The sequence below is a fragment of the Oryzias latipes genome, chromosome 21 (genome assembly GCF_053564925.1).
Source record: "Oryzias latipes strain Hd-rR chromosome 21, Olatipes_Hd-rR_3.1".
Taxonomy (NCBI): domain Eukaryota; kingdom Metazoa; phylum Chordata; class Actinopteri; order Beloniformes; family Adrianichthyidae; genus Oryzias; species Oryzias latipes.
Window position 1 is genome coordinate 10,246,512 of NC_136257.1, and position 15,208 is coordinate 10,261,719.

Here is a 15,208-nt window from a genome sequence, read left to right on the forward strand (position 1 = left end):
TTTTGTCCTTTAGCGCACACGGTAGGCAGAGCCAGGAAGTGAATGGGATGCTAAAAGAAAACACAACAAATGCTAAGGTTAAAAAAAAGTGTCTGAACTTTTTTTTTTTTGAAAATGGAAGCTACGACTTTTACTCCAACAAGCAACGGATCACGCTGCGTATTCTTTAACACACAGTCCGAGGACTACCGATGCGTAAGTGTTCAAAAGCAGAGTGACGTTTATATTATTAGCATTTCCGCTAATTTTCCTGTTAGCTAAAGTAACAACGCCGCTAAATTAAACACAACTGTCATGATTTCTGTTAATTGGTTGTTTGATATAATTTAGTGATGCAGCGAAGACTGGTCATTTGATGGTATGTGATGGTAACTGTGAACTGAGCTGTGAGTCATCGTAACTTCTTGGCTGTTAGTTGCAGCATCTTACATAAGGCTTAAGGTGGTTTTTCTGGTTTACAGATTAAGTCTGCAGACAATTAGTGACTTCCGGCCAGTCCAAATTAATGTGGCCAGATGTTTAGGTGGACCACTGGAAGCTGGTAGTTTTTCTAACTCATCAGTCTCCAAATTCATCACTATTAGCAGTTTAAATGAAAATATATATAAGATATAATATAATATGGGATCTCAGAGAAAGGATGTCAAACCTGAGGTGTGCTGTTTTACCTGTATATGTTGATATCCTGGATTTAATGCATTTGCCAAGAAGCTACAAGGACAGAAATTAAGAAATAAGCAGGACGTTAACCCCTGAAGACAGACGTCTGAGACCTTCTTTCTTTTTAGGAGCCGCTTAAATTCCCCTCTCAGTCTTTGTTTTGCCTGATTACCAGTCTTTGACTTTGATTTTCATGTATGACTATATCAACTAGTTATGTAAGGTTGTCTTCTAGAAAACATTTCTAAAAAAACATTTACTGTCAACCTAAATTTGCTAGTCAGTTTCCAGGTAACATATCTTTGAGACAAAATAGAAATAGCATATCTCTAGATCTGTCTTCAAAACAGAATAATTGCGATGTCTTAGCTACTTCCTCCTTGATTCCAGTTTGAAGCTGTAATCATTGTAGGTATTTTAGTTTAGTCTTATTTGAGGCAATTTATTGCAACATTTTTCAGGGAGGAAAATCCATTTCAACGGAAGATATTTACATATTTATTGGCTTTTATTTTAATTTTATTTACCAGGAAAAGATTAAAAATAACCTTGCCTGACTCAGTTTAAAACTGTTTTCAGTAAGTTCCTGCTCTGCAGAACATACAGCTCAGACATTAGTCACACAAAACATGACAAGATAGAGAAAAAAAAAATCATACAGTCATAACAGTAATGAAGTAGTGAATAATGGAAGTACAAAAGAAGCAGTATAAGGGGAATTGAAATTTTACTAATTTCAATCAATTATTGCTATTTGATTGTTGTATTAAATGATGATACTTATAGATGCAGATGATCTGCTGTGCTAAGCCCTAAAGGGACCTGCTGAAAAGGGAAAAGAGGAACACAAATTCTTGATAAGTAGTTTTCATATAACCTATATTTGCTAAAATAGCTTAAACTGGGCGGAGGCCCCGGGGAAGACCCAGGACACGCTGGAGAGACTACGTCTCTAGGCTGGCCTGGGAACGCCTCGGGGTCCCCCCAGTGGAGCTGGAGGAAGTGGCCGGGGGCGAGGGAAGTCCAAGCGTCTTTGCTTAGACTGCTGCCCCAAAACCCGGTCCCAGATAAGCGGAGGAAGATGGATGGATGGAGGAAAAGCTCAAACTTTAAAAAGATTATAAAAAAGATGTGTTTATCATTAGTTTTTAATTATTTTATTGTTTTAAAATGTATATTTGTATAGACCCACCTAATTCTAGAATTTTTGTAATTTAGACATTTTCAAATTCAACCAGTGTGCAGCGGCACACTAGTGTGCAGCGGCACACTAGTGTGCCGTGGGAAATTGCCCTCATTAACTGATCTAACAACATTTACCATCTCCACGATATCAGCTCTGTGTTCATCCGAACACGTCCTGATAAAACACTGAGTAGTTAGGAATAGGAAAGATCGTAAAATACTTTTTTCTTTGTGTTTATTTGATTCTATTAAAAACATTTTGATAAGAATGACGGTAACGCGATTTAGCTGCAGCTTCAGCTCTGTTTTTGGAAAAGTCCCGCCCCTTTAACTGTCTCCCCCAATCATTCCTGTAGGCTTAATCACACTTCTTCAGTCTGAGCAATCAGAAGTGGTTAAAGTCTTCACTTCCTTGTTCTGATATGCTCATAAGTCTGTCAGTTCTAACAAAAATAACATCTAAAGCTCGTCTCTAGCGGTGTAGCTTTCCACAGAATCCGGTGTCAGACCGTGGAATGAGTGAACAAAACCATGAAGCTCAGAGACGCGAGTCTTTCTGCGTTTGGCAGATTTTTGCACTACATCCCCCGTGATGCATTGGGTTAAAGTGACAGCGTCTCGGCGCACAATGAGTCTCTCCTCTTATCGTCTTGAAACAACAACAAACACACATCAAACAGTTTTTAAATATTTTAACTCAACTTTTATTACATCTTTTAGAAAAAAACAGCTGCAGCTTCCAGCTTTTTCTGCCACAATTATCACATAAATGCACGTGAGATTGAGGAGGGGCTGTAGATCAATACAGACTATGAGTTTCTCCTTTTTTCTTTTTTCTTTTTTTTGGATGCTGGTGTGCCGCGGGATTTTTGTCAAGGTTAAAGTATGCCGTGGCTCAAAAAAGGTTGAAAAACACTGTACTAATGCACCTTTCTCATCGTTGCATACAAAGTTACTTTAGGCCTTATCAACTAACCTGAAGCTTGCAGGACTGAGTCGCACTTTTCTCGTTCATCATTCTTTTGTTCTTTTTCTTTCATTTCTTGTGAGTGTCAGCCTCTAACCTCATCATATCGTCTTCCATCTGTTTTTCATTTGTCTCAGCTGTGATTTATCAGCTGTTGTTTGTTTATAGTCTTCTAGAGCAGCTCTGTGTCCGGATGTGACATTCTCGAACATTTCACAGGGCGTGTTTTGTGTGTCAGCAATCCACTGATAAGTTTCTGCTTCTTCTGATTCTCTGCTTCCTTCTGGTTCATTCTTTTCTGGTAACTTCTGTCTGTTGGGTGTTTGCATGCACGTTCACAAACACATAGTAGGCAGTCCTGGGTAAAAGGCACATACACAGCTCAGCTTCGACTAAGCCTGTGATTATAATGTTCGCACACGTGTTTATGGAATTTCTAAAAATGTTTCTATATAACTTTATTTATCTTTAAACACAGAGCAAGCCTCCTCACCGCTTTTCTGTTTATACAACTAATTGAAATGCTGCAGAGTAATTGATCGTTTCCTATTTACAGGTGGTGATTTTATCAATAATGCGAGCCACTGGAACCTTCTCCTTAGTTGGATGGTGAATAATTCTTTTGTCTTTTATCATTTTTTTTAAGTATTCTGAACTAACATACTCAGGATAGTGAATCTTTTTACAGATTGTGTACCACACTTCTTTTCTTTGCAGTATTTGTCACTTTATCAAATGTAAATTTGGAAAACGACGACTAGATTCTTCATTTCTTCTTTTTTTTTGTTGTTCTTTTTGCACATCTTAAGAACTATAGTTATCCTCATTTACCCCACATTTTCTTTTCTGTTCATTTATATACGGCTACTATAACAAACAAAGTTTCCCCTCGTGGGATAAATAAAGTAAAGATTTATTACCAACCAAACATCACCTTTTTGCAGGTTTTGCAGCACTGAAACAGAATCCTAAACTTGAAAACTAAGAGTTTTCAAGTTTAGGCTTTACATTGATTGTCCTTACCAAAGCTAGAGCTCAGAAGGTATTATTTAAAAATATCTTCGGATCCTTACTAAATTAAGAAGATATGAATTCATGTGGTTGACTTTGCTGCAGCTTGTCCATTCAATGTTTTTACCAGCACACCACTGGAACTGTAGCTCGGTATTTTTCAATCTGTGTGCCACGATACACTAGGGTGCCATGGGAAATTGATCAAATTCACTTAACTGGTTTGGTAATTTGCCATTGCCAGGATATCAGCTTTGTGTTTATCCAAACAGGCCCAGGTTTAGGAGTTAGAAGTATGTAGAGTAGAAATCTGAAATACCGTTTTCTTTGTTTAAACGGTTCTTATTCAACAAACCTTCATTAGAATAACTGTATATTGTTAATACAGTGAACATTTTGATTTAATTGTTTTTACATTTTTGATGGTGGCGTTCCTTATAACGTTTATCAAGGAAAAAGTGGACCTTGGCTCAAAAACAAAGTTGAAAAAACACTGCTGTAAATGTAAAATTGTGAATTTGTAACATGTTCTTGTGGCATTTTTCTCATGGTGAAGGACATGCGTTGAGAAAAATTTTGCCTGAAATTGCATTTCTGATTATTTCTTTATTCAAAGCGTTGAGAATCAGGAACAGACGGGAAAAAAACTGTTTGTGATGTAGAAAACATGCTGGGCCATAAGCTTCGCTCCATTCTGATGCATCTGCTTGTCGATAAATAGATCCTCGTAGGTCTTTGTTTTCTTTTTCTGAGCTGGAATCTGTCTCTAAACTGTACAGCTGGATAGCGCCTATATTGCTCACCGTTTTTGGTGGACCGGTAATGTTAGTTTGGGAGTGTCAGGGGCTGGATAATAGCAGGAGAGCATGGATTATGGGAAAGAGGGTAGGTTTACGCCATAGCAACAGTCCCGCCCACAATTCAGAGGCAAATTTTGAATGAACTCCTGCCGCTCTGCAGATGCTATGTCCTAGAAGGTTTTTAGATTTTTCATTTAAACGACCACTGGCTTTTACAATAGATCAAAAGACGATCGGAGTAGGTCTTTAAGACGGGAGAAATTCTCAAAGATACTTGTAAAATGACTAACTTTGAAAAGCCAAGTGTTCTTCCTTGTGTAAAACAAAAACGCGGCTAAAGCATTTCCGGAATCACTTAAATATTTCCGATGTAGCTGAGCTTTTTTTAAACTATACAGGCTGTAACACCTCACCATGACTCCCTTCAATGGATGTTATCAAACAGGGTTTGGGTAATCCCTCACACAATCAGTATTGGCTGTGAGGAGTGTCTGGGCAAACGGAAGGGTTAGTCATGACTTAAAGCTTCGCTATCAGCTTGTGTGAGCTGGATGACTGTTTTTTTTTACATTTTTATTTTATTTTAGGGCTGCGTCTACAGCGCGCTGATTTATTTCCTCAGGAGTTTTAAGGGCTGCGGTTTGTGGTGCTTGTCTGTTCAACGCCACATCCTGCCTAGTTCCTTTTTAGGAAATCATTCAGAGTAGTTCTTAGAATGTACTTGGACCGGAAAGTTACGGCGATTCATAAGATGTGTTGATTAAAAGTCAAAGCCTTACACTTGAGTTTTGTTTCATCTTTTAAAAAAATGAAAACAATATCAAGTATTTGTACTCTTTATGAGCAAGCTGCAGACATGTTTTGTAATTAATCTGGTCCTAATTAGCCTGTGATGCTCAAAGTGCCCCTTGTCTGTCATCAAACGTTTTTATGGCCTTTCTTTCCTTTTCCTCAGTGTTTTTATGCTGTTTGTGATCTGGCTGCTGCGGCGGTATCAGTCTCTGGCTCAGGTAAATGTCAGCCCCACCACCCAGCACGTCTCAACGCCTCCTTTCTACTTGTGTTTGCTTCATTTCCACCGGAAATATGCTCAATTAGCCATAGCAAATCTTGGCATAATTGGAGCCAATTAAAAAGCTCAGATTAATGAATTGGGGAGTTAATTGACTCACGGTCATTTTGTGATAGCGACTGCCTCCTCGTGCCGTTTTCAATCTTCAAATTAAGTACTTTGGAAAATATATGGTGGAACCTTTTTTTTTTGTGTCTATATCTTATATCCAAAACCAGATTTCCTTAAATGTGGAGCCTTTTTATGGCGTGGCTGCGAGCGTGCAGCTTTTGAGAGATTTTGTGCTTTTGAAGCTGGTCCAGCAGGTCTGTCAGGTTTGGCGGTGCTGCATGTTATCCTCCTAATCTCAAGTAAATGACAGCTTAACGTAGGGCTCTGACGGATCCCATTACTTCGGGACCACGTTGCGGAGATCGGCCTCACATCCCCCTGATCCTCCTCCCCCTTCGTCTGCCTCCCACATAAAGCCTCTCTTTTCTTGCATCCACTCACAAAGGTTATCTCAGTCAATAGTCTTTAGTGTTCTCAAGGCCCTCCTGCCGCTATTATTCTGTCCTCCCATCCCCCTCCTCTTCTCTCTCATCCTCCTCGCCTTCTTTTTTTCGCAGCCTTGGCAGGGTCATCGCCGGACACAAATTGATAAAGGGCTCTGTGTGCCTGTTGGTTTGCCTCTTTGTGCGCCTGCCACAGCCACAGATTGTAGCCACCGCTGTCGCAAACAGAACGGCGGCACACCGCCGCGTCCCCCACAAATTTCTATAAGGCGCTGTGTGTTATTTTTGAGCTTAGAGAACAGGAGGAGATGGGGAAAAGTCTCTCCTCTGTGGTATTTTTACTGAGTTGTCACCAGCATGTGCCAAGCTGTCAGCCACATCAGTGATCATTTGAGCTATAATTTGTCCTTCTCACTAAGTGGGTCTAAATGCACTGGGATTTTCACTCAAGGTGTTTTGTTAGCGAATCCTTCATGTTTTTTGTTGTTAATTTTCTCGCTGCAGAAGATGATTCTTTGCTTGACTGTAGCAGCCTTCTTCGACAGTGTAGCATATGTTATGGTGAGTTATTACATTTTACACTAAAAGCCCACCTGGATCTTTTTTTTTTTTTTTTTCTCCAACATTGTATTTTTCCCATGATGCTTTCCTTTTATTCCCCAGGGTGAGACACATCCGGAGGGATCTCTTTGTGACTTCCAAGCCTGGTGGCTGACATACTTTGGTAAGGAAAGACTTTGATTAATTGTTTGGTCGTGCAATTTTTTTTTTGCAGTAGAAGCAAGTAAGCAAGAAAAAAAACAAAACTCAGACACTGACATCTGATGAGGAGATGAAATATCACCTTTTGTAAATAACACTGCTCTAACTTTTTTGGCTTAACAGTTCCAGAACACAAAATGGGCTTAGAAGTACATATATATTTTTTATGTTTATAGCTAAAAAGTAACTTACTGTGCTGTCTTTGCTTGCAGGTGCATCTTTTTTTTTTTAAGCAAGTTTTGGGGAAAATACATTTTCACAAAGACAACTGGAAAGTACCCATGTTCCTTAAAGATTATCAGGAAGATCTGCATGGCAAAGTGAAAGCAGTTTTCTCTCGGTTTCTTGTGCAGAAGAATTTTGCCTGCGCAAAGCTTGCATCAGAGTCACAGCTCTTTTGATTAGCATAAGGATTTTTAATTAGGCAGGCTGCTAAAAAGACTTTTTATTAGGCCGGGTTTATTGGTCTTGCTGGCAGACACGTGTGAACAGTTTGATAGGTGGCGAGCTGCATGGCATGGTTGTCGCACTGGTTTTATCAGGAGGATTCTCACACCAAGGACAAGTGGTTGTGCGTAAACATTAGATCCGCGGTTGCTGTGCGGCGCCGCACAATGGAGGCGTAATGCCCCAGCGTTGCTTTGAATCCATGAATCCGGTTTTGGGAAATGCATTTGGAATGGGGGAAGATGGCAGCCGGGGCAGTGTCACAACAAGAGGTGAAGCTGAGCTTTCAGGCTAAAGAAAGGAGTCAGCTAATTACATGAGACAGGGGTTTTATGATAATTGCGTGTTTTTGTGATGATACCATAAAAAGAAATTTGTGTTTTATGTCTCTGTAAGCTGCTTCCAAATGCTTTTTGGGGTGCTTTTACCCAATGGGCAGTTTGTTCTAGAGATTGTTTTCTGAAAGGTGACGGTTCACGGATAAAAGCTCGTTTAAACTCTCAAGTCTCAAAAATTAAACCTTGGTCCGGTTCATGTGTGGAGCCGTACAGCCTTGATTCAAATGGTCAGGAGAAGGCGCGAGGAAAAAGGAAAAACAATTAACTCCAAGGGGCAATTCTTCCCCTGGTGTAAACCGTAGCTTTTGAGAAAAATGACATCATGTAAACAAAGTTAAAAATAAATACTAGAATTCCTCTATATGAGGAGAGGCATGATGGTACACAATAAAGAACAGAAAGTGAGAATAATGTGCGCGTGTTGTGATGCGGAATATCATCTAGTAGCTCATCTCTAAAGCTAAGCTCACAGCTAACACAATACGCGCGTTGGTGTGTCCAGTTTCAATGTTAAGTCAATGTACAGACGCCATCAGAGGTCCTGCGATGCGTTTTGAGCATCGGCCGTGGCGGAATGGCAGCAGTGTGTTGGGGGTCGTGGCTTTTCCAGAGTTTAAACATCTGGTGAAGAATTTGCATCGTGTAAATAAAACAAACTAGGAACCCAGCTTTGGCCCCGTGATGTGTTGATCCAAAACCCCACATGACGGAGAAGCTGAACATTTTCCTCCTGAATTTTAAGATTTTTTTTTTTTTTTTGTATCAAGATGATCATAAAATGGTCCTGTAATTTTATTTCATCCCCGGGCTAATGCGGGACAGTAAGTCGTGAAACTGGGTCACAGAGAGACCAAAGTACTGCTGAAAGCGGCTGTCACTTAGTCGCAGCTCCTGCAGTAGATGGTTAACCTCACCGTTCTGATAGAGTCTCTGAATGGTGTCGTGAACGCAGACGAGGAGAAGTGTTTACCATTTTCTTTCGCCGACGTCACACTCACTCGCTCCAGTTCTCATATACAGTCAATGGTACAGACACATGTCGATATATGACCCGAGGACTATATAGAGAGATTTCCCTTGGCTGTGCCAACAAGCCATATAGAAGGGTCATGTTTTTGCTCTGGCCAATCAATGAGTAATGTTGTCCTCTTCTTCATCCTTTTTTATTTTTCATCCTATATCAGTCCTTGCTTTTAAGCAGTAGTGCCCCCAAGCAGGCAGCTGTTGCAACTGCCTGACATTGTCTAGACAGTTTGATCCACTTTAAAAACTGCAATGCCCCAAATGGACATTTAAATTATTTTTGGCCCAGTTAAATGTTGATTCCTTACATTTTAAGCTGTTAGAAAGCTCAATTTCTGCTCCTGTGACCAGATTTTTCATTTTCTTTTCCTCCAATAATACCTCTCAGTCTCTTAACACCTGGTCTTGTCCACTCCGGCACCTCGCTCGCCATCACCCGTGCACCCTGCCTCCCTCCTCCCTCCTCCTCCCCGCTCCCATGTAATCTCCCTCTGCTTTTTCACAGTTCATCATTATCTCTCAGCGAGCTCCCGCCTCTCATCCATCACCTTAAGCTACAGGTCTCTCTCATATTACTGCAGAATGGGCCTTCATTTATCAGAAAAGTGGAATGCATCCATGCACGCACACCGTCACACAGACGCACGTCCATGTTTGGACACACACATCTGCGGGTGCATGCTGTGTGGCAGTGTTGTAATTTGACCTTGGTGTTTTTCCTCTGCAGACTGGAGTGCCTTGGCCTGGGTCTGCCTCATCACGCTGAACCTGTACCTTAACCTGGTCAGAGAAATGAGCACCAACAGATATGAAATGTGAGAAGGGAACTCTTCATTCATTTATTTATTTGTTTTTCTATTACCAGCTATCGTGATGTGTAAAACATTCCATGTTGCTTTTAAAATAATGCCAATTTTTGATTCAAAAACAGAGGTAGAAATGGGTTGGTGCACAAGGAAGAAGGTGTAAAAAGAATTACATTTAGTTTGGGGGGAAAAAAGAATGAATGTTTATTTGGTTATTGACATGACAATATGTTTCCTAACTGATCATTTTGTCATTGATTTCCATTCTTATCTCCCGTGTATAATTAAGTTGTGCGTTCTCCGTCCCTCATTGTTGTCGTGTTTATACCCTGCGTCGTCTTCCTCCACGTGTGTGCGTGCGTGCACGTGGGCTGCACGCGTGTGTGCGTTTGGCGTGTAGCGGTAAGCGTCTCCCCACAGAGCACTGACAGGCTGCCCCCTCCTCCTCCTCCTCCTCCTCCTCCTCCTCCTCTTCTCTTTCAGCCAGCCGGCTCTCTAATTGAAATGGGAGTGAGTGTTAGCAGTTAAGTGTGCCTTCCTGTGCACGTGTGCGTGCGCCGCTATCTTCACGCTTTTTGGCTCCGTGTTCCTGTCGCTCAAACCCCCCACGAGCGCTGCCCCCCACCCCGGTGTGAAATCTGCGTGTGTAGTATTTTTGTGCAGCTTTACCTGGCACACAGCGCCCTGATGGAAACAATGTGTAGGTGTGTGGGGGGGTAAAAAAACAAACACAACTCACCTTTATGTGTGTGTTTGTGTGGATCTGTTTGGCCTCCACCTGCACCACCCATGGGAGTGTTCCTGCATTGATTAGTAATAAGCCAGACAGTATAATGGTGCTATAACTCACGAGGAGACGGCTTTATATTCGGCGTGAAGGGGCACGCCAGGAAGCCAGAATGGGTTCGCCTGGAAGCCTCCAGAGGGAGCAAAGAGGAGGAGGATGTGTTTGTGTTTTTTTGAGGCTGGGCACACAAAGAGGTAAAGCAGCGCAGGGCTTTAATAAGTCAAAGCCAAGCAAAGGCAAGGTGTCAGTGGAGCTGTCATGTATTGACAGCACAGATAAGCTTTATGCGTTCAGGCGGGCGGGATCGCTGCTTTGCATGCATGCGCAATTACCCGTCGGCCCTTTAGCCCAATCTTGCCACAAGCTCTTTGCATTCCCGCGTGCTCACGCGCAGTCATGGCGCGGCGTGATGGTTTATGAATGAACGCATCGCCAGAGGAGATGGAGAACAGAGGCTGGATGATCTAAGAATGATTGAAGTGGGTGCAAGAGAGAGTGGGGAGGCTTTCTGTGTGCCTGTGTGTGCGTTTATGAGCATTTGAAGGAAGAATTTGCAGCTCCGAGGGAAGAGAGGTGATGATGAAGCCATAGACGGAGGGATGGGAATGAAAATGGGGGGGGGGGGGGGGGGGTAGTTGAGGCGGCGAGCGAGAAGCGATATTGCGGCATGCAAGTCTGCTGCTGCCGTTGCGTGCACGTGTGTGAAATGCAGAGAGCAGAGCGGTCCTGCTGCGCCTCATTAAGCCCATGTTGCGCGCAGCTCCGGACCCCGTCATCTCGCTCTCAAAGGCCCCCTGAGCTGGAGGTGTGTGTGCTGGAGGGGGCTGTCTGTTAGCGCTTGACATTGATTTCTTGACAACCCCCCCTCCCCGCGTCCTCCTCTCACAGAGGGCTGGCAGCCCTGATTTTACCATTTCTGCCTTTCCTGCTTTCCTCTTTTTCCCTGTTTTCCTTTTCTCGCTCTTCCTCTCATGTTCAGCCCAAACACAGCCTCCCCCTGGATTCCCTCCCTCAGACTAGTCCGCTCAATTTAAGCCTTCTGCCACCTTTTTCCTCCACCCCCAACCCCCCCTTCCTCCCTTTCACTCTCAGGGCTGTCCATCACAGGGAGGTCAGGGGCTTAGAGGTGCGCAGCGGGTCCTGCTGACATACAGTGACAGCCTGTGCGTGTTTTTGTGTGTGTGCGCGGCGCACAACACGAGGGGGATTGAGCGTTTGTCAGCTGTGTCACTACGGCTCGATTGACCGTACTTGGAACAAGTCAGGGGAGGACTTCCACTCTATTGACCAGGCGACGCTGTACGCTCTATAAAGTATCGACTCCCGCACACACGCCCCAGTCACTAAAGAACACACACACTTGCACATATCTTGAAAAGGCCGTCACTGATGCTGTCGCCTCGCAGTTTTCAAGAGATCGAACATCTCGAACAAAAAAAAAAAAAAAAACACACACACTTTCTGCAGAAACGGTTCCGTCAGATTAGATGTTATTGGAGTTTGGAAGCAAATGTTTCCCATGAAAATCATCTTTTCTCAACACTTAAGGTAATTATGGGTTGTATTACTGTGAGTAATTGGCTGTCTGGGTGTATAGACATTTGTCCGCACCTGAAAAATGACCTCGATGCCAGCACCAACAATGGGGAGCAGCTGGAGAATTGATTTCGTTTTTATCTATCTATTTACTTTTTTTCGCTGTCCGGTGTGCTTATAATGAAGTAAATGTCTGTCTCTAATCAGGTTTTACCATCTGTTGGCGTGGGGGACGCCTCTGGTCATGGCCTCCTTGCCGCTGCTGAAGGGTTACTACGGTCCCGCAGGAGCCTGGTGGTGAGAACGTCCGGTGTTTTTGTTTGTTTTGTCGGCGCTTTTTCCATTAGAAGCCTTTCCTGTCAGACAGGGCCTCGTTCTTGCTCTACCGTGACTTTCATAGCATTTCGAAAACAGCCAGTTATGAGCAAATTTGATCACAGTAAACTCCTCTTCACACTCTGGTGGGTTGCCGTGCAGGATTTGTTTGAAAGGGAGCGGCAAGAGGCCGAAGACGCGGAGGCAGTGGAATGAGAATTGGGACGGAGTCTTAATCCCTGGGCTGGGTTCTCTCTTTCCACTCTGGGTTTATTAATAGCTGCAGCTGCACAGCTTTCCCCCTCCGCTGTCACACAAGTTTCGCTTCCGCTCAGGCTCTCCCTTTCCTTTGTAACCCGCTCATTTCTCTCTTTCTCTCTTTCCCCAGCTGGATCACAGACGATCACGTAGCCTGGAGATTTGGGATGTAAGTAGACCCTTTCAGCGCTGCCATCAAAGCTTCCCCCACTGAGGGAGATGAGGGGGGGAGAAGAAAGGAGGAGGGCTGTCTCTGCGGGGAAATGGGAAGGGTTACGTGTCAAGGGACCTTGTCGGGGTCCTTCCCTTCTTGGTGCTGGGCCAATAAGCGTGCACGGGAATCAGTCTGTTTGGGGCTCATCAGATTTTGCATTTAACTGTTTAATGCTACCTACACAACGGGCAAGTGATGTGCGTTCAAGAACGCACTGAACGCGGGCAGGTTCATAAACACACCTTTAGCATATGCTGTTAACGCTATAAGATACTAGCGCGTGAGCATTTGGAAGGCTTGGTGCCAATTGTCGAAGCGGTGCAAATATCCCAAATTCTTTCATGGCTGTTTTCCGAAAGACTTTGAGTCCAAACCCCAATCATTCATGTCTCCTGCATGATCAATTTTCAAACGTTTGGCATCTCAGTGAAATAAAAAGGACCCCATCCATACGTCACCATCAAACCTGATTGGTCAAAGTTCAACTGGTTTTAACTGTCAAGGTGCGTTCAATGGACGTACATTTTGTACGCAGATGCCAAAAATGGACTTAAAAGCGTGACCAGCGATGTGTGAATATGAAAGCCCCAAATGCACATTTCCATTCATTCCCATAGACTTTTCATTGGAAGTGGTTGCCTGATTGCACGTTGTAGAGGACGGTGTGAACGTAGCATAAGACAGCTACGCTGCGTTGTGCTTCTGCAGGCGGCCCTAATATTACAAGTCCCCCGCCAATCCCCCTGATGCACGCACATAAACGCACTTGTGCGCCACGCTCCTGTCTGAGCCAAGGTAATCACATTGCCGCTCGCACCATCAGCGGGGAATCAATCTTTTAAAGCAAATAAGCGCACACACAGACACACACATAGACAAATGGAGAAAAACACATAGCTATCAGCGGTGCTAAACGAGGCCATGTCTCTTTTATCAGCTCTCCTCCGCTCCACGGCTCTGTCTAGTTTTCCACGCTGCTGTGGCCCAGGGGGACGAGCCGCTCAGAGGATCAGGGAATCTTCATTAGCTCTAATTACATCAAACCAGACAAGAGATTAGAGGCCAAGGCAGCACCCGCCAAGAGAAAAAGAAAGACGCACTCAACACGCACAGCCTGCTGACAGCTTGTGGGAAGGCAGAGGTTATGGTGTTAAAGGTGAGGCGAGGATAGGAGCAGGGGTCGTGCTTTTACTGGGTTAAGTTAGAGGGGCAGGTAGTCACTCGGAAATGTAAGGGAAAAGGGTCCCACGGCTGGGAAAAAGGAAGGCAAATAGATTGTCCTTGTTTCTGCTCACACCCTGTGGTGTGTCTTCATCACAGCTCAGCGAAGCGCGTCAACAGAACAGAGGAGGCAGCGGAGGGACAGATGAGATGGAGGGCGTAGGAGAGGGATGACAGAGGCAGCAGAATGAGAAGCAGAGGGCAGCTCTGCTCGTCTGTGTGTGTGATGGAGGTGCTGGGTTTCAGGCCTTGAGTCAGCAGAAGGGAGAGCCGGGACGTGGGAGCTGAGTCACTGCTCCTAAAGAGTCCCCGTTGGTGCTGCTGACATGCAGCTGTGAGAACTACATTACCAAATGAACTCTCGGGACGTGACCATGCTAATTTTTCTGGGAAGACTTTTTAAAAAAAGTTTTTTCTTGAGAATCCCTAAAGATTCCTTTAAAGGAATGCCGGGGTTAGACCAGGATAATAAAAAATAGACAAAGAAAAGGAAAAACATGAAATCGTTTAGAAATTGTACCATCTGAACACCCAAGTCTCCCCAAGGGATGGTTTGCAACCTTTCTGTGATTTGCCCTTTTTTGGGTGGATTTTTCCTGCAGGCTTTATTGAATGCACTTCCTCTCATTACTTCCCCTTTGTTTTTGGGACACTCCATCACATTTTGTTCTGTAATTCACTAGATTAGCTGTTTTGCTTGATGGGTTTTCTTCATTTGGTGTGAAAGCTCATCTAAAGCCTCCTATGGACCAAACGTAAACTCTTCTATGCTAGAAACTGTTAGTTTTTGTTTACTTGTAAGTGACTCTGGTGCTGTTTACCTCCAGTGTGAATGCAGTTAGACTATCCAGTCAAAAAGAGAAGAGAGTGCCTTTGACTGTATGTAGACCTGGACTCAGTGACCTCTCCTCCATCACGTTCCAAACAGGAAGTATCTGCTGGCTTCAAGAGGCCAAAATCTCAAAGACTTCAATTGAGAAACAAACCACTTAGTCATTCTGTTGCTCTGAATAATTGCTCTTTCTCTGATACCTTTTTTTCTTTTTCTTTTTTTCTTTAGTGCAAGTTATTCAAGGTTTAAACTGACTAATCAGATGAATAAAAGTAGGTGGTCTCACATCGAAAGTTCAAATTGACAGATTCTCCTGAGTCCGCTTTCAGTGGTAGGGGTGTGGTCTTCCAACAAGCTCACTCCTGATTGGCGAGAGTGGTTGCTATAGCAACATTGTCTCACACCGACTCGGACCAATCACTGCTTACTGATGATTTGCCAAAAAAAAAAAAGTTGTGACTGAATTTACTTCCTTTCATT

The 15,208-nt window shown here is 43.5% G+C and overlaps 1 protein-coding gene across 5 annotated transcripts in view; it reads left to right on the plus strand.

Annotated features, from left to right (window-relative positions):
* si:dkey-100n23.5 (cyclic AMP receptor 1) overlaps positions 1-15,208 on the plus strand; it is a 73,150-nt gene continuing 57,942 nt past the window's right edge. The window contains exons 1-8 of one of the 5 annotated variants that reach the window (XM_078940077.1): positions 1-195; positions 3,369-3,421; positions 5,579-5,633; positions 6,694-6,750; positions 6,853-6,913; positions 9,487-9,574; positions 12,096-12,185; positions 12,592-12,630. In XM_078940077.1, coding sequence (XP_078796203.1) covers positions 115-195; positions 3,369-3,421; positions 5,579-5,633; positions 6,694-6,750; positions 6,853-6,913; positions 9,487-9,574; positions 12,096-12,185; positions 12,592-12,630 — 524 coding nt within the window. In that variant the 5' untranslated portion in view covers positions 1-114. The remainder of the gene's footprint in view (positions 196-3,368; positions 3,422-5,578; positions 5,634-6,693; positions 6,751-6,852; positions 6,914-9,486; positions 9,575-12,095; positions 12,186-12,591; positions 12,631-15,208) is intronic. The other 4 variants (XM_011489322.4, XM_020712837.2, XM_020712838.3 and 1 more) reach the window with 4 other exon arrangements.